Source organism: Petaurus breviceps, unplaced genomic scaffold (assembly GCF_028583685.1).
Source record: "Petaurus breviceps papuanus isolate PSGF00001 unplaced genomic scaffold, PetGlider_PUasm1.0 91023, whole genome shotgun sequence".
In the NCBI taxonomy this organism is placed as follows: Eukaryota; Metazoa; Chordata; class Mammalia; order Diprotodontia; family Petauridae; genus Petaurus; species Petaurus breviceps.
The window spans coordinates 6,241,082-6,260,500 of NW_027187398.1; the positions used below are offsets into that span (position 1 = coordinate 6,241,082).

At 39.5% G+C, this 19,419-nt stretch overlaps 1 protein-coding gene across 1 annotated transcript; it reads left to right on the forward strand.

The window, feature by feature from the left end:
* The first annotated feature begins 206 nt into the window (after positions 1-206).
* S100A9 (S100 calcium binding protein A9) lies at positions 207-3,070 on the forward strand. The gene is made up of 3 exons (XM_069078150.1): positions 207-353; positions 839-1,009; positions 2,657-3,070. The coding sequence occupies exons 2-3, from the start codon at positions 866-868 to the stop codon at positions 2,867-2,869; spliced, it is 357 nt and encodes a 118-aa protein (XP_068934251.1). The 5' UTR covers positions 207-353; positions 839-865; the 3' UTR covers positions 2,870-3,070.
* The last annotated feature ends 16,349 nt before the right edge of the window (positions 3,071-19,419 follow it).

Consider the following 19,419-nt stretch of genomic DNA (forward strand, 5'->3'; position numbering starts at 1 on the left):
GATTTATCTCCTCTGAAACTAGCTTGGAAAGGAAGAAGAACAGAGTGGGCGGGGGGGGGGGGGGATGGGAATGGGAATTTCATAAAATGACAAAGGAGAAATATGAACAGTTCCCCTTCCTCTTCCTCCAACCTCTGCCCTGCCCCCCACGCCCTTCCTGACCATGACAACCCTGCTCAAAATTACCAAACTACACACCTGTGAAGCAATCATTGAGGAAAAGAACGAATCATCTGCCATTGGCAACCACCCTGAAGCCCAAGCAGGGCACTCCTATAAATGTCAGGCCTGCCCCACTCACTCCATTCCTCTCTGTGAAGCAGCCAGACAGCTCTCCTCCAGCCTACTCTGTGGTAAGTCAAGGAGCAACTTGATTTTCCTGGGTCAGAGAGTCTAGAGCTTCCACCACCACCACCCCACACAGCTCTTAGCTTATGCATAGGCTATATCCCATCTCCCCCCCCCTCCCCAGGCCCAGGGGTATTTCCCCTTCTTCCTTTGCTATTTGGCATCCCCTCAACTTCCTCCAAACTCTTCTTAAAAGGCACTTCTTTCGGAGATCCCTCTCTGATTAACTATTAATTAACTATTCCATCTTTTCCTCTTTAATGTGTACAATATTCCCCTGAATCCTTTGTTAGCCAGCGTGACTGACCTTAAGACTGCATGTGTGTCTCTCCCTAATCCATCCCATCCCATCTCTCCTCAAGTTTCCCAAGGGCAGAGCCTCCCTGGTCTCCCTTAACGTAGTCACTCACCCTGCCTCCTTAACCCTCCTTGACCAATACACAGGGAAACAGATTCCAGAACCCCACCTCACTGCTCTTTCTCCATGCAGACTGAGAGACCGAGGTCAACCAACACGATGGAACAGTGTTCATTGAAAAATTCCCTGAAAAACTTTGTTGATACCTTCCACAAATATTCTCGACAGTCTGGACACCCCGACACCCTGGACTATAAGGAAATGAAACAGCTATTGAACAAGGAGTTGCCACATTTCATGAAGGTGAGGTCTGGAGGCTGGTGCTAAGGTGGATAGAAGAGAAGTAAGGAAAATGGCATGGCTTGGAGGTTCCAGAGGTTTCGGGGGACACTTCTGTTTGGACTGGGTCAACAACAGGGGCCTGAGCTCCTAAAGGATAGCCTCCTGAGGGTCATTATGACTCTAGAAAGCTATTGCTCTTTGAACCCAGTATGTGATAATCCAGGGATACAAGAGATCAACTTCTCTGTCCCCCCTTTTTAAAAATCATCCCAAGAGTCTTAGAATCATAGATTTAGAACTAGAAGAGACATGAGAAATCATCCAGCCCAACCTATCTCACCTCCACTTTACAGATGGGGCAACTGAGGCCAAACCTTACTGAAGGTTTCACAGTCCTCCAGTAGCAAAACTTAGATGAAAAACCAACTCCCCAATTCCATATCCAGGGATCTTTCTACACCCACAACTGACACTTTACACCAGTATTTTACAGACCTTCCTTCTATGCCACTATAACAGGGAAAACCCCATTCCTGTTTCATTCTGGAGCTAGGATAAGGACAGAGAGACTGTGTGTGGAGGGTGTGGAGGCAGGGTATGGAGATGTGTTCAGAAAGACTGGATGTTGTGCCAGGGTCAAGTGAATTGGTCATAGTTAGGAGAAATGAAACTGTGGAGCAAGGTTTGGATTCATTTTTTTTCCCTAGGCAGTAGCCCCAGTAATATCATACAGTGTTTCAAAGTTTGCAATGTGCTTTACTTACCTTCATTATCTCATGAGAGCCTCACAGCTATCCTGTGAGGTAGGTACTGTTGATATCTATATCCTCATTTTACAAATGGGGAAACCAAGGCTCTAAGAGATTAGATGACTTGCCCATGGTTATATAGTTAGCATGAGTCTGAGGCAGGATTTGAACCCAGACTGACAGCTAAAGGGTGGACTGCTTGCTGTATGGAGTACCTGGAACCAGATTAAAATGCAATTGGGAAAAGTTTAACAAAATAAGTAAAAATAGAATACAACACAGATAATGTTAATTTGTGGTTTTCTAAATTAATACATCAGAGATCCACTTCTATGTGAGTGTGACAACACTAATGTAGCAGATGGAATACCAGATAGGGCAATGGGAAGGATCTGAGTTCAAATCCTGCCTCAGCCAGTACTTCTTAACCTAGGCAAGTTACTTAACTTTTCTTAGCCTCAGTTTTCTCTTCTATAAAAATGGGGCTAGTAATAACACCTACATCACAGGACTGTTGTGAGGCTCAGATAACACATGTAAAGTATTTAAAGTGCTATATAAATGGTAGCTATGATTATTTAGTATTATCATACTTCCAAGTGTAGACCTCAAATTCATTATATCGCTAGCTAGGAGGCCCCTCTATATGGTTAAAGTCACTATGCCATTTTAAGGTGCTTATTTTGTCATAAACCCTATCTCTAGTACTGATATTATAATTATTGTCACTATTATTTACAGAAGATGGGGGAGGGGAGAGCACAGAGCCCTGGATTCTTAAGGGTCCATCCTCACTAGCATGGACAATCGGTATGGGATTTTCCCAATGGCCTCCAAAAGAATCAGGTGATAACTTACCTTGCTTCTTACCACACATCTTCGAGTAACAAACATTATCTTCTTCTTCCCTCTGTCCCAGAACTCCAAGGACCTGAAGGATGTCAAAAATCTCATGGTGGAGCTGGACACAAGTCAAGATAAAGCTGTTGACTTCAATGAGTTTGCTGTGATGATAGCACGTGTGATCATGGAAACCCATGAAAAGATGCATGAGGATAGCCCTTTAAAGTATGGCCACCACCATGGGCCTGGCCTTGAGGGGCCTCAAGGGCAAGGTCGCTGTGGGAAATAAAACTGATGAGAAAGAAGCAAAATCTCCCTCTCCTTCACTTTCATCTTTCCCTCCCCCACCCATATCCTTCCCCCCAACAAGGAAGTGTTTTGACTCCATAGAGTCAAAAGAGGGAGGGCAAAAATAATAGGGAAGGGGGTGCTGGTGTCCTGATGACCTTAGCAGTATGATTGGAGACAATAAAGTTTTTCTTTGAGCCAATGGTTCTTCTGGTTTTTCATCTTTCCTCTTCCCCCAGCTCTGTCCATCAGGCAAATCTCACACTACTCATACCTCACCGTCTTCCTAAAATAGTGACTTGCCCTCTATATCTATCCATCAGCTAATCCATTTATTGAGCCCTTACCAACTGCTAGGTACTACTGGGAAGACAAAGACAGAAAAAATGTATCAGAATTAGTATCTACCCCCAGGGAGTTTACAATTTAGTTAGGGAGGCAAGGTTGGTACACCTTATCAACTATAGGGCAGAGAATGAGAGCCAAAAAAAGCTGTACAAACCAAGAGAGGTATGAGAGTTCTGGGGAGGGGCAAATCATCATGGACTGGGGAGATCAGGGAGAGTTTCACAGAGGAGATGGCCCGTAAGCTGAGCCTTAAAGGAAGGGCAGGGTTCTGATAGTAGGATAGTAAGAAGGGGGCATTCTACATTGTTGGGAGTAAATAGTATAAGCAAGGTACAGGTTGGGAAAATTCCAGAGAATATTTAGCAAATGTAGAACAGCAAAAATAGAATATTGAGAAATTAATGTGGTTGGAGCAGAGGTTGCCTATAGGAAAGTAGAGGGAGATAAGACTAGAAAAGTAGGCTGTGACCAGGTCATAGAATCACCAATCATCTATTTAGAGCTGAAAGGAACCTTAAAAGTTACCTAGTTCAGCTTACTCATTTTACAGATGAGGAAAGTAAAGCTCAGAAAAGTGAAGTTACTTGCCCAAGGTGACTCAGATAGCAAATTGCAGAGTCGGTGCTTTAAACCCAGGCCCCTTGACCCTGAGGCCAGGACTCTTCCCACTGTGCCAAACTTGGGCACCCCCTCAAAAGCACATCTGCAGAGAGAACTGAAGGGACTCATTCCCTCACACTTCTACCCGTAAACCACCAATATGGGCTGATCTTGCCTGTGGTCTCTAGATACAGGACGGAGAGCTTATGCCAGAACTGATCTTTTTCTTGGGCCATCAGGCACTATCCTCCCACCACCACCAGAGTCACTCCTAGAGGAAGCTAGTTGGCTGAGACTGTGTGGTGTCAAAGCAAGAGCACTGAGCTAGGACTCAGGAGAATGGGTTCTAGTTCCTATTCTACCATTATCTTGCCATGGGACCTAGGGCCAATCACTTATCCTCTCCAGGCATCAGTTTCCATGCCTATAAAATGAGGAAGTCTGGACTATTTTATTTCTAAGGTCTTTTCTAGGTCTAATTATCTATAAGGAAGCATACACAAATTCATTCCTCCACAGGCAAGGAGACGACATGATACAGTGAAAAGAATACTAAAAGCTCGGAAAACCCAGGTTCAAATCTTACTTCCCAAACTTCCTTCCTGTATAACTTTGGGCAAATCATCCAATTTCCCTGGGCCTCAGTTTCATCACTTGTAAAGTGAGAGGGTTGAATTTGAGGACCTCTAAAATCCCTTCTGTGTGTGTGTGTGTTTGTGTACATATGTGTGTGTGTTAGAACAGAAAAGAGACAAGATCTCCAGAAGGAAACGTCCAGAAGGACATAATTAAAAAGCCAACTGCCTATGAGGACAGATAGCTGCCCTCACTTTTTTTTTGCGTTTTGGAGGGCAGTTGAGGTTAAGTGACTTGCCCAAGGTCACATGGCTAGTTTTTGTGTTAAATATCTGAAGCCAGATTTGAATTCAGGTCCTCCTGACTCCAGGGCCGGTGCTCTATTCATTGTACCACCTAGCTGCCCCTCTGCCCTCACTTCTAATGTGGTGAAGGGGGTGAAGGGAAATCTGAGAGATCATCTAGCCAATACCTTCATTTTACAGATGAGGAAACTGAGGCCTAAAAAAGAAGTGACAACTTCTTTTCCCAACATCATAGCTAAATAAGTGGCAGCACTACTCGAAGGCAGGTTTTCTGAATTCTGATTCAGTACTCTTTTTACCAAACCACAGTTCATCTCTTAAATGAATCAAGTTGGTTACTTGTCACCATGGAAGACACAGAGATCCCAGTCCTAGAGAGATGAACGAAGTGAAGGGAACAAGGAAAGAGAAGGATGAACATGAGGATCACAATGACCCAAGACTATGAGCTTCCCCAGAGGTACTAACTGAGGAAGGCAAGCAAGTAGAGATCCAGAACAGGGGCCCCTTGGCAAACAGAGAGCATTATAAGGGAGGCTCAAGGTGGAAAGATAGCCTAGTTGATGGATTTCATTAAAAGACAAACTAATGTCTTGATTTTATTGTTTTATTGGGGGTGGCAAAAAATGGATGAAACCAGAGTCGGGGGAGAGAGTGGCTGCATTTAGAGAAGGATCTTATCCACAGAGAAGCAACTGATAGTCACAGAAGCATAGAATCTCAGAGTTAGAAGAAATCTCAGGGGTCATCTAATCTAAACATTAGCAAAGAACCCCTCTGCAACATACCTGACAAGTGGTCATTCAGCCTTTGTTCAAAAGCCTCTACTAAAAAGAAGCCCATTTACTTCCCAAAGCAGTCCATTTCACCTTTGAATAACTTTAATTGTTGGGTTTTTTTTTTACTCTTTTTATTTGCCCTCTGGAACCAAGTAGAACAAGCCCAGTTCCTCTTCTACCATGTAATAAATGGACTTGAAGATAGATATCATGTCTTCCCTAAGTCCTCACTATTACAGAATAAACATTCCCAACACCTTCATCTTGTTCTTATCTGGTATGATCTTGAGGGCCTTCACTGTCCTGGTTGCTTTCTTCTGGATACTCTCCAGTTTATCGCTGTCCATCCTAAAATATAGTACCTTGACCAAAGATCATAGTCCAGATGTGTTCTGACCAGAGCAGAGTATATCAAGATTATCAGCTCCCTTCTCCAGGAAACTTTATTTCTCTTAATTCATGTTACATTAACATTTTTGGCTGCCATAGAGAATTTTTTTTTTTTACCAATATTGTGCTTACAACTTACAAAAGACTCATTGTTTTTCAGAGAAACTGTTATCTAGTCATGCCTCCACATCTTGTACTTGTAAGGCTGATTTTTTTTTCTAACCCAAGTGTAAAGCATTTCATGCACTCCTATTAAATTTAATCTAATTAGATTTGGCCTAACATTCTAACTTGTTGAGGACTTTTTTGATTCCTGTCCTCTGCCCTAGGTAAAATACATGTGGAATATTTCCATTTAGTTCTGGGTGCCTTATTTTTGAAAGAATATTGCTGCTCTGGATGGAATCCAAGGAAGATGAGCAGAATGGTGAAAGTAATGGAAACCATGCCACATGGTTTACTCTGCTTAGTATCACAGGGCAGAATTGGAAGCAATGGGTGTATGGGAGATACAGAAAGGCAGAGTGATATGGGGAAAGATTTCTTGATAGAGCTATCCAATAGTAAAAAGGATTATCTCTGGAGGCAGTAAGTTTGCCAACACCAGAGATGTTCAGGAGAAGTCAGGATGGCCACTTGTTGAAGAAGTTTATGGAAGGAATTATTGCACAGGTATGGCTTGAAACAGATCACTCTTGAGATTCCTTTCAGCTCTCAGATTCTAGAACAATGAACCCAGAAAGAGGCCCATCTGGACTGGAACTCAGCAGTCAGGCAGCACCTAATCCAGAAAGAATTCCCTTCACATTCCCATTTCTAGTCTTTCTCCTTTTTCTCTACCCTTCTTATTCACTTCTTGTATCATTGCAAACTAGAGAAAGCAAGCATTTTCCCACTGTCTTCCCCTGAATGGGAAGGTTTCTGCCATCAAAGACTGGGCCTCTGATGCCTAACTTTCCTCTCCTTTCTCAATTTTCTCTAGTCTTGCTTCTTTGCCCCACCCTCTCCCTACAGTCTGTGGAACACAATGGACACACAGTTTTCTCCTGTTTAGGGTCGAGTCTAAAGCATCACTGTCCTAGGAGGCACTAGAACAAGTTCAAAGCTCTAAAGAGCCTCCTTCAGACCCTCCCTTTCCTCTGTCCCCTTTCTTTTATAGATCTGACCCACTGGATTCACAGTCCATCTGGCTAGTCTATTTCTCTTCTCCCATCTTAGGTAGAGCCATTACCTTTATTCACCTTCAAAAGTTAGCATGTAAGCAATTTCATTACTACCTTAATAAGTTTAATATACACTAATTTAATAATTTTAATATATGATTATTTTAAAAAGCACACAGTATATAACAGTTCTTGTTTTCATATAAAATCCTTTTTTTAGTTCTTTTTGCACATTGAAATGGGTGGGATGGCTGTTACTAATAAAAAATATTTTTATTAGAAAGCTATGTAGATTAAGAGACCTGGATTCTGATGCCAGCCTTGTCACCTACTAGTGTGGCTCTAGGCGAGTCCCTTACTTCTCCTAGCCCTAAAAGACCTCTAAAGTCTCCTCCTCTAAACTCCCATGGAATCAAATTGACCAAAATTGTTTTTCTAAGGGTTTTTTAACTTCATAATTTAGATGTTTCTCCTTCCTCATTGCTCCCCTCTGCCCGATATTCTCCTATATGCTTTATGATCTGGTCTGTCAGATGAAGTGGGCAGAGGGGTGGGTAGGTAGAGGGGAAAGGGAGGTTGAGGGAGGAGGGCATGGAGAGATGCCACAGGAGATGAGCAAAAACTAGAACCTGAGAGATTTGAGAGTGCTTAGAAGGTAAGCAAGAGATAGCACCTGCTAGGCAGTACAGTGGACAGAGTACTGGATCTGGGATCAGGAAAGTGTGAGTTCAAATCCAGCTTCTGATGCTTATAAGTTTTGTGACTCTGGGCAAGTCACTTAATCCTATTTGCTTTATCTGTAAAATGGGTCTAGTAATAACACCTACCTCCCAGGGTTAACAATATAGTTATATAGAGAGGACCAAATAAGATAATATTTGTAAAGCACTTTGCAAACCTTAAAGCATTATCTATGTAAATTCTAGCTGTTATTTTTTTTTAGTTCATTCATTTGACCAGAAATTGCAGAGCACCTTTCTAGACAATGAGAGAAATGTAGAGGTGAATAAGGGACATCTTTGTGAAGCTGACAAATTCATTAGTGATAGAAGACTAACACATAAAAAGAGAGCTCGTGACACAAGGCCACGATAAATGTCCATGAGTAGCACCAGGCAATAAATTCTACAGGAGTTGAAAAGGGAAAGGTGTTTTGAGGTGAAGTGATGAGAAGGGGTTTTATGGAGGAGATTGTGTGAGCCAGGCCTTGAAGGATAGGTATGATCTGTACCAGCAGAAAAGAGGGGGATTACAAGGGAGGAGGAAAGGAAATTTCAATTAAACAAAAGAAACCAAAATGTACAGGCTTCTTTTGGGTGAGTTTTAAGCAACAAGGCAATGATCTTCAGTATGGGGACATTCAAAGATGAAAAGAGCTTGGTCTATTCCCATTGATGCCTTTTGAGAACCTATCTGGCATAATATCCATGGAATTTCTCAAAGCTGGATGGGTAAGACCTAAAGGGAAGCATAGAGCAGTAATTATAGTGTAAGGATTGAGAAGGTTCCACTTGAGAAACTCGTGGCTTTGTCAACCCTATTTTTCACTTCAGTAACTAGAATGTCAAAATCCAAGATGGGGGACTTTTTTTCTTTCAAAAACATTTAGCAATCCTAAAGGATCCAGGTAAGATTACATTCTAGAGTTTACTTCAAAACAGGGCTTGTGATATTCTTATGTAAGATTGCCCCACCAGAAGTTGTTGAAAGCCAGGACCATTGCTTCCTGGTAAGGTCTTAAGAAACCATCATTATTTCATAGACTCCTGAGGTTGGAAAAGAACTCAGAAGTCACCTAGTCCAACCCCCTACCCAAAGCATGACTCCCCTCTATAATATTCTTGATAAGTGATTATCCAACCTCTGCTGGAAATCACTATCTGCTCCCCTCCCCACCTCCTCTCCCCACTAAGCAGGCTACTAAGGGCAAAGGAGGGATCTCAAAAAGCACACTTGGAGTCTAGGAACTGAACTGTGTTGATAGCAATTGCTTACTAAGTGGCTATGGTTACTTTAACTGAATTCAATTGAGTTGAACTGAACAGAATTGAATTAAATAATCCAATGTCTAAGAGTATTGCCTAAATCCCAAACTCACTCAGACCCCCAAGTAAATCATCTGGGTTCTGAATAAGACCTTTGATTATCAAATGTTAGTAGAAGTTTATTTGCTACCTATAGACCACGGTAAGAGACAGGATTAAATCACTCCTATTTATTTTTTTAAATGAGACATTAAAAAAAAAAGTATTTCCACAGAGGCCCTGGTAAATGGCCAACAGCCTTATCTCATTTTCCAGTAACCTGGGGAGGTACACACACACACACACACAATCTCAGAATCAGGAAAGATATCCATGATTATCTAGTTCAGTCCTATCTGAGCAAATTTTCCTTTCACAACATTCCCTTAAATTGACTTTCTGACTTAAGCTGATAAAATAGCTTTTATATGTATTATATATTTAATAACATATTTATGCATAAATGCTATACTTAATAGTATTTATATAGCATTTTAAGGTTTGTAAAATGCTTTCCAAATATTCTCTTATTTGATACAACAACTCTGGGAAGTAAATGTTATTTGTAATTCCCATTGCCCTAGGTCACACAGCTTATAAGTGTCTAAGGTGAGATCTGAACTCAAGTCTTCCTGTCTTCAGGTCCAGCCTATCCATCCACTGTGCTGCCTAGATGCCTAGTGATACAGATCTCCAGTAATGGAGAACTCACAACCTTCTGGGGCAACTCACTCCATTTTTGGTCCCTCTTCATAGAGGTTCTCCAAACAAGAAAATAAAAAAGGAATGCTGGTCATCTATTTCCTGAGCAGCTCTCATTTCTTAGTCCCTCTCCTCTTTCTCTTTGTCTCTGGTCAACAAGCATGCTTCTGCTAACTCTCACCTACAATACCCTGACTCAGCCACCACACAAATACACCCCACCACATCTTCATGGTATGTAAACCCACAACCCATGACACCCCAGTCCCCAGTGCCTAACATCATTACTACCTCCAGGGGAAAAAAATTAGACTCAAATACTATCTAGTAAAACTCCTTCATTTTTCAGATTTTGTGATATTTAAAATGCAGGCTGGATATGATGGATATTTCCATTCTCGACCTAGTTTTCTCCTGATTTCAAAAAACATTTTATTAACAAATAACTTACATTTATAAAGCACTTTAAAGTTTGCAAAGCATTTTGCTTACATTATCTCAGTTTAGCCTCACAAAACATTATGAGGTAGATACTATAGGCATTATAATTCTAACTTTACAGGTGAGGAAACTGAAGGTCAGTGAAGTTAAGGAACCTAAATTTAAACCATGAAGCTAATAAGCACTAGAGACAGGATTTGAATATCTCTAAAAATCTCGGAGCCAGAAGAAAATTCATAGGTTATGCAGTTCATTCCATATTTACACTACAAATTCCTTCTACAATATCCCCAATAAGTGGCCATTGAGTGTTAAGTGAAGTCTTCAGCCAATCACCACATGGCATGAGCTCAAGGCTTTTCACCATCCTGGTTGCCCTTCTCTGTAAACATTCCATCTTGTTAATATCTTTCCGAAAACGTGACTCCCAGAACTGAGAGCAATACTCTGGATGTGATCTGATCAGGGCAAAATATAGAAGGACCATGATTTCTCTCCTTCTAAACATAACTACTGATGTGACCTAAAGATTGCAATAGAAGGAGTTTTCAGTCTTTTAAAGTCTTCAGATCTCTTTCACACAAACAATTGCCTATCCACATTTCCCCACTTCTGTATTTGTGCAGATAGTTCCTTGAACCTAACTGAAGGACTTCATATTATTTTTACTAAATTTCATCTGGGTAGATTTGACCCACTTTCTTAGCCCATTCAGATCTTTTTGGATCATGATTCTGTCATCCAACACATTTTCTCTCCTTCCTAACTTAGTGTCTTCTGAAGATTGGATAAGCATGTCATCTATGGCTGCATCTTAGTCACAGAAAAAAGTGTCAAACAGTCCAGTACCAAGGACAGATTCCAAGGACACTCCACTAGTGAGCTCTCTCAAAAATAATGTTCCTTAATGAATAATCTTTGGGTCTAGCATTCAGCTGGTGCTGAATCCCCATAGTTGGACTATCACATAGTTCCTATCTCACAAGGACAGCAAGAAATAATCTGTCAAAGAACTTACTGAAATCCAGCAAAATATAATACCTTGTGTACAGTAGTCTAAACTAGAATGGAGCATCTTGTTGAAGCCAAGCTAACTCCTAACCATTACCATATTCTTTTCTAGAGATCAAAAATATTTCTCTAATATACTACATTCTAGAATTGTTTTGAGGAAGCAAGCCCAATAGCCTATAGTTTGAAAATTCTGTCCTCTTCTATTTTTGAAAGGCAGGATAATATTTTCCCACCTCCAATTCTTCAATACTTTCCCTCTTTTCTCAGTTTTCAATGATCACTGGCAGGTTCTTTCAGAGCCTTGATATGTAGTTAGTTCATCTGAACCTGATAACTTCAAATCATTCAGAGTATTCTCTTATTCTCTTCCCAATTATCTTTGGTTTAAACTCACTATTAATCATTTTAAATCTGTACTTCCTAGTCCAAATACCATCCTCCTTGGCAGAGTAAACACAAAAATTAAAATTGAATAGTTCTTCCTTCTTTCCCACATCATTATTATTACCTCACACACTCCAAATACTGATCCTATCCTTTCTTTTCTCTTTCTCTTTTCCATTTTATAGTTCAAATAAAGCACTTTTTGTTGTTCTGTATGTTGTATAGATAGCTTGCTTTGAAACCAGAGTGATCAGGTTCAAGTCATGTCTCTGACACATGCTGGTTTGGTTTTTTTTTTTACTCTCGGGAAATCATATCCCAGTGTCCTGGATAACTTCACATTGCAAATAAGGTCGAAACTGCATTGACAGGAGGTATTTCTTCACCTAGGAGTGCCCTATACCAATGAATTCAAAGGTTCAGTCTAACATTACTCACCAGTTCAAGCTCATTCTGAACCTAAGCACTGATGAAACAATTCCTACAGAGATAAACCCCACTTTTGTATTTACACTTAGTCATTTGGAATTAGAAGGCCCTGGTTTTAATCTCAGTTCTGTTCCCACCTGTGTGATCTTTGATGTGAAGATGTGATATCTGTCTTACATTATCTAACTTCTCTTGACCCCACTTTCCTCATCTATAAAATGAGGTGCTTGATCAGTGGTATCAAACTCATTAAGAAATAGGAGCCACAGATAATTGGAAATTGAGGGGAAATTGAGGAAAACTGAGGGATGACTGAACAAGTTGTGGTATATGGTATATGATTGTAATGGAATATTATCATGCTATAAGAACTGATAAGCAAGCAAATTTCAGAAAAACCTGGACTTATGTGAACTGATACAAAACAAAGTGAGCAGAACCAGAACATTTTGTACACAGTAACAGCAGCACTGTGTGATGATCAACTGAATGACTTAGCTCTTCCCAGCAATACAATGATCCAAGACAATTCCAAAGGACTCACGATGGACAATGCTATCCACCTCCAAAGAAAGAACTGATAGAGTCAGAATGCAGATCAAAGCATATTATTTTTCTCTTGCTGTATTTTTTGTGAGTTTTTTTTCTTTTTCCTTTGGGTTCGTGTCGCCTTTCACAACATGACTAATATGTCACTTAACCTCTATCTTCCTCAGTTTCCACATCTGTAAAAAGAGAATATAGCAGCACCTTCCTCCCAGTGTTGTTATGGGGATCAAATGAGGTTGACTATATATATGTAGTATTTTGCAACATTTAACATGAAGTATAATTGTTAGCTTTTGTTATACTAGTGACTATATAATGATAATACTAGTTATTATCATTAATTATTATTACCCTATGTTCTATATTTCCTTTCTCCTCTGCCAGGTCTTAACTCTTCTACTCCGCAGATTTCTATCTGGGTTGAAAGGGCTATGCCCATATCAGCTCCTGAACCTCTCCTTGTAGGTCAGCAGCCTAGATTAGCTGTGCTGAAGTTAAATCTGGGGGTTACTTCTTCCCTCACCTCTCCACCCCATTCTGTGCAGACATGCACACGTACTCATGTACACATATACACACATGCACACACACACGCCTCCTTCTACCTTCTAGCAGCTTTGCAAAAGTGATTTTTAAAAATCAACCTGAGGAAAATCACTGGGAAAGCAAATCTCTTGCTCTGGGGTGGGAAGCAGAATGGGTAAAGTCAAGAACCATATCCTGTATTCCAAAGCCTAAAGTCAATGACTTTTGGGTAACCCATTTGTGCTAACATTATTGATGCTGTCATCTCTTTCTTCTCCTCTTGTTCAAGACAGTTCAGATGGAAATGGACTGGGATAAATTGCTACCTTGCTTTCTTTTATATTTAATATTCCTTGGAATTTGCACAGGTGGAAAAAAATAACTGCTTTCTTTATTAAATAAAAGTATGTAAAGTCACCTTCTATTTTATATATAAGAAGAATAGTATCATATTACTAAAATATCGGTACTATTACTGTTGTTTATCACTGCTGGGAAGCCTCCCTTTCATCCTTATTTATTAGTGTAGATAAGTTAGGATCATTGAGAGAGCTTATTTTTCATTTGAGTTTATCTAGGAATGATTCCGGTAGGTAGGTGGTTCAGTGGATAGAGCACGAGGATTGGAGTCAGGAAGACTCATCTTCCTGAGGTCAAATCTGGCCTCAGACACTTAGTAGCTGTGTAACCCTGGGCAAATCACTTAATCCTGTTTGCTTCAGTTTCCTCAACTGCAAAATGAGCTGGAGAAGGAAATGGCAAACCACTCCAGTATCTTTGCCAGGAAAACCCCACAAGATGTCAAAAAGAGTCAGACATGACTGAAACAACTACAACAGGAATGATTCTCTGCATAAGCAGACCCCTCACCCTAGTCAATCACAATTAACCTGTAGGTAGTCCCTGACCTAGCCAGCTGTGTCACTGGATTCGTCCTGACCTCTTTGGGGATCCTGAGGCTGTCAGAAATGGAGAGGGAACCTAAAGGACATTTAGGACAATTCCAACTCAGTTAAGACCACTAAGGCCCAGAGAGCTAAACCAACTTGTACAAGGTCACATAGCTATTAAGTGCTAGAAATAGACTTTGAGGTCAGGTTTCATAACGCCACCTGTGTTCAGATGGGCACTAAAATGGGTCCAAATTTCAGTCCACTGAGTCTACTGACTACTACAGTCAAACCAATTGATCCATAGCCCTTTAGAGCCTATAATTTGAAAACCTCATAAATTCCATATTATAGGCTCAAGTTAAGGAGACTTACCTGTCAAGAGACAGGTGAATGGGGTGCAGGGCCCAGGGAACTTTAATAGGGATGGAATTTTGGCCTCTGGGTCCCTTGATCAGGAAACTCTCTGATTCACTTTGATGCAATTTCCAGACAATGTTTAGTTACTCAAGAGTTTCCTGGACTCATCTCCTGTTTTTTTTTTAATTTTGTTTGGTTTTTCTCTTTCTTTTTGGTTGATAATTTGTAATTTTTTTTCTTTTATTTTTTAATTTATGGAATAAAACTAGCATTTCCATAACAGTTCAATGAAAAATATGATTGCACATGAAACTGCAAATCTATTGTGCACAACTTGCTATTTTCTTAATTTTTTTTTAAATTTTAACACTAACCGATTGAATTTCAACACACAGTAGACTAAGACCAAACAACCTCTCCCCTTCCTGCTGCCCTGTCCTCCAAACCTCTTAGGGGTGGGGAACTTGCAAACTAGATACCACATGTGACCTTCTAGGTCCTTGGGTGTAGCCTTTTGACTGAGTCCAAATTTTACAGAACAAATTCTTTATTAAGGGGATTTGTTCTGTGGAGTTTGGATTCAGTCAAAGGGCTGCACTTGAGGACCGAGGGGGCCACATGTGACCTGGAGGCTACAAGTTCCCTACCCCTGCACTGCACTCCCCTTTTACCTAAGTGAGACAGACCTTTCCTGATTATTTCCTAATTGTTTTGAGTTGGGAAATTGTTTCACCCTGTCTTTTTGCTGGTTCTTGCCATTCCAGAATTCATTTTATGTGCTCTTTTATGGTTCGGAGATAAATTTGGAGAGTTCAGGTGATTTCCTGCTTACTCTGCCATCTTGGCTCCTGGAAGTCCATGTTCCCCAAAAGTATTGAAGCAAGGAAAGAAATGTATCCTGGGAATAACAAATAGGTCAGCTTGGCTGGATCATAGAATATTGGAGAGAAAGTAATGTGTAAGTAGTTAGAGAGTTAGACTAGAGTCTATCATATAAGTACTGTATATATATCTAGTATATATATATACATATGAATATATTATATAGTATATATATACTAGATATATAGTATATATATACTAGATATATAGTATATATCTAGTATATATATACTAGATATATAGTATATATATATAGTATATCTCTAGTATATATGTGTATAGATACTAAATTAGTAAGAGTATTTTATTTTCCAGTTACATGTAAAGATAGTTTTCAACATTCACTTTTAAAAGATTTTGAGTTCCAAATTTTTCTCCTTTCCTCCATTCCCTCCCCCCTCTCCAAGAGAGCATGCAATCTGATATACATGCATAGGTATGTTTATATTAAATATATATTTCATATTAATTGTGTTGAAAAAGAAAAATCAGAAGAAAAGGAAAAAACCATGAGAAGGAAGAGAGAGAGAGAGAATAGTATGCATCAATCTGCATTCAGACTCCATAATTCTTTCTCTGGATGTAGATAGCATTTTTAGGAAGAGTTTTAAATGACATTAAGGGGAGTTGGTATTTATTATAACTATTATTATTATTAATAATTAAGCATTATAGGGAAGCACTAGCTTCTTGAGGAGAATGACACAGTGAAACTTGAATTTAGGAATATAAAGTGGGCATTTTGTATGATGGATAATTTGGAGAAGAGAAAGATTAGAGACAGGGAGGTAATTAGGAAGTTATTGCAATAGTCCCAGCAAGAGATGACAAGGGTGTGGACCAGGGTGATTGTGGTATGACAAGAAGTAGACACAAGCAATGATGAGGATATGGAATCTACAAGACTTAACGACTGGATATGAGGTGAGTGAGAGCTAGAGAGAGAGCCAAGGATGATTCACAGATTACAAACCTGAATAACTAGAAGAATGGCAGGGCTTTTGACAGAAAAGAAGAAGTTAGGAGGAAGATTGGGTTTAGAACAATGAGTCCTATTTTGACTATGTTGAATTTGAGACATCCGGGTGGAGCTGTCCAATGGGCAGTTGAAGATTTGAGGAGAGCAGGAAGGTCAGCAAGGGACATCCCCAGTTGCAACTCAATTTTTAAAAAAACTAGGGAGAGCGAAAGACATAACTAGCCATAATCCTTTGGCTTAAATTCACACAATAAATTAGATAATGATAAACTTAACTCAAATTCATATCCTTTTACTTGATCTATTTGGTATGTGGCTTAGGATTGGTCTCAGACCAATGACTTTGGGTACTTCCTAAGAGCTGACTCCTTTCTGATCACAGCTTCAGTATACACAGATTCATCTCTTGCCTCTGGCCCTTTCCTTGGGATAATGCAATCATGTGCCCTTACCTTCCCAGAAATAGACTAGACATTTACTGAAAGTCTCACCCATTGTCCACAACACTAAACCCAATTAAACCTCTACCTCTACCATCAAAAATGTCAGGCTTGCACCTTACCACCAGCCTCATCCCTTACCTTACTTGGTGAAACAGGAACATGGAGGTCCTCTTACCTAATACCCTCATTTTATAGATGATTGTTCACATTAAGGAAATCAGGACTGTAAGGATATCAAATGGATACAGACACAGCCCTGGAGAATGTACTATGCATTCTCCCATTGTAAGGCTGCCTATATGCAAAGAGAGCCAGAACTTCTGGACTAGGATTGTAGGATACTGTGGTTATAGGCAGGACTATGCTGGAGACAGCTCTAACCAGCTCATTTAGTATGGTTGTTAAATTTTCAGTGTGAGCCTTTATACCTCAAAAGTCAGCAGTCCTTACAAATCAGGGTTTGGTTTATTATTTTGCTGATTGTGTAGACTTAAGAAAGTGTTAATAATGAAAATTAAACTTAAAAGAGTATGTACATACTTTTTTTTTTGGAGACCTTGGTTTTTAAACATTTCTCAGCACATTCCCATTTTGTTTTATAAACATGACTTGAGCTCACCAGGAGCACAGCAGAAGGCTCAGGGAGTAAAGTCATCACCAGACTGGAGGTCTGGTACCTGAAATAATCAATAATAATAATAATAATAAACATTACATAGCACTTTAAGGTTTGCAAAGTACTTTACATTCATCATCTCATTTGAACTTCACAACACCCCTGATGATAGGACTGTTTTTCTTTCAATTCAGTTGGACAAATGTCAATTTAAAACCCCTTATGAGCAGAGGATTATGTTGGTACTGGAAGAGTTATAAAGTTTAGATGTAATATGATCCCTGCCCTCACAAATTTTGTAGCTTTTTAAGGAGATATGACACTTACAAAGGTAACTATAATATGTAATGGCAAATAAAGAGATACAAAACTCTATGTAAGTTGGAGGGAAGGTAGGCAGTCTGGTTACTGACAGAAGGATCAAGGAAAGCTTCATGGAGAAGATGGCGTTTCATTTGGTTTTTAAAGTATGTCTAGGATTTCAAAAGGTTCAAGAGGGAGAAGGGGAACATTTAGGCAGAGGCAAATAACAAAAGCCTCTGGCTCTCCACAGGGCTACTCCCAGAAAAAAAAAAAGGTCCCTAGCTTGGGACTCATATGAACCCATGTGAGTTCTAGAATGCAGTTCTAGAGCAATCTGAACCCAAAGAGAAGGGAGTTGACTTTTTTCTAGAGCTTTCTGGGTCATTAACAACCATCATCCTCTCTACACCCTCCCCCAAGTCCCAGTGGCAGGAAAATCCAACTCGACTGGAGCTAGAATGTGTGGAGGGGAATCCTATAAGATAGGACAAGTAGTAGAGATAGGTGATGTAGAAAGAGGCCTGGACTTAGAGTCAAAGGCCTTGGGTTCACATCTGACTTACACAACTACAAGCTATGATAGGGCAAGGTACTTTCTGTTTTTTTTAACTTTCAATTGAAAATTTTAACAGAAAAAAAAAAAACCAAACATATATGCCACAAAGTATGCTTCACAAAATTCTTAAGCAAAAATTAAGCAAATAACAAAAATTAAAATCGAAAGAGTTAATATATTTGTGTATATTTAGCATTTATTCAAAGACAGGCTAAGTTTTAAGTTTAGTAAGAAAGTACCAATTTAATTTCTTGGATGTAACCTATTTTTTAACTTTTTCATGTCTTTATTTACAGTCAGTGTAGATGTCATAGTCACTTCACCCTGTTTGCCTCAGTTTTCTCATCTGTCAAATGAGCTGGAGAAGGAAATGGCAAACCATTCCAATATCATTGCCAAGAAAACCCCAAAGGTGGCCATGAAGAGTCAGACATGACCGAAATGACTGAACAACAAAAAATAAATCATAGACTTGTGTTCTCACTTCTGCATACAAGTCTTCCCATATTTGTTTGAAGTTTTCATTAATTCTTCCTCCTGAAAGGCAGCCTAAAATCTTGGATAGAAGGGCAGCCTGAGTCAGGAAGATCTGAGTTCACATTTTGACTCCAACATAGACTAGCTTTGTTACACTAGATAAGTACTTAAATCTCTCAGTGACCCTAGGAAACTAAGACTATGAGTTATAGAATAATAGCTAATCTATATGGGTAAAAGGAAATTACTGCTTGGGAGCTCCCTATACAGATGATGTTATAGGTATAGACCAAAAAAAAAACCACAAACAAACCCAACCCTTCCATACAGCATAATAATATTTTATAATATTCACATGCTATCATCTGTTCAGCTTTCCTAAAATCATGTACTTTGTTTCCAACATTTTGCAATTATAAATAATTTATCTGACCCTCAGTTTCCTCATGTGTAGAACAGGGATAATGCTTGTTTAACAGGGCTGTTGTAATGAAAGTGCTTTGTAAATCACTAATTGCTAAGAGCTAAAGTATAGAGTGAATGGAGAGTAACAATGTGAGATAATGCTAAAAAAGATAGAATGGTTCTATGTTGGGGAGCCCTAGAATACCAAGCTATTGTTTACTTAGGGAATTAGACTATTAGGGAACCAACAAAAACTTATGAGCAAAAAGGTGATGTGACCAGATCTATGTTTGGTAATGACAGACAGCGGCACAAAGAACAATCCATTAATCAGAGAGGGTAAGAAGTAAACCAATCAATCAAGAAGTATTCAAATAGGTACTGGGCATATAATGACAAAAATAAAAAGGG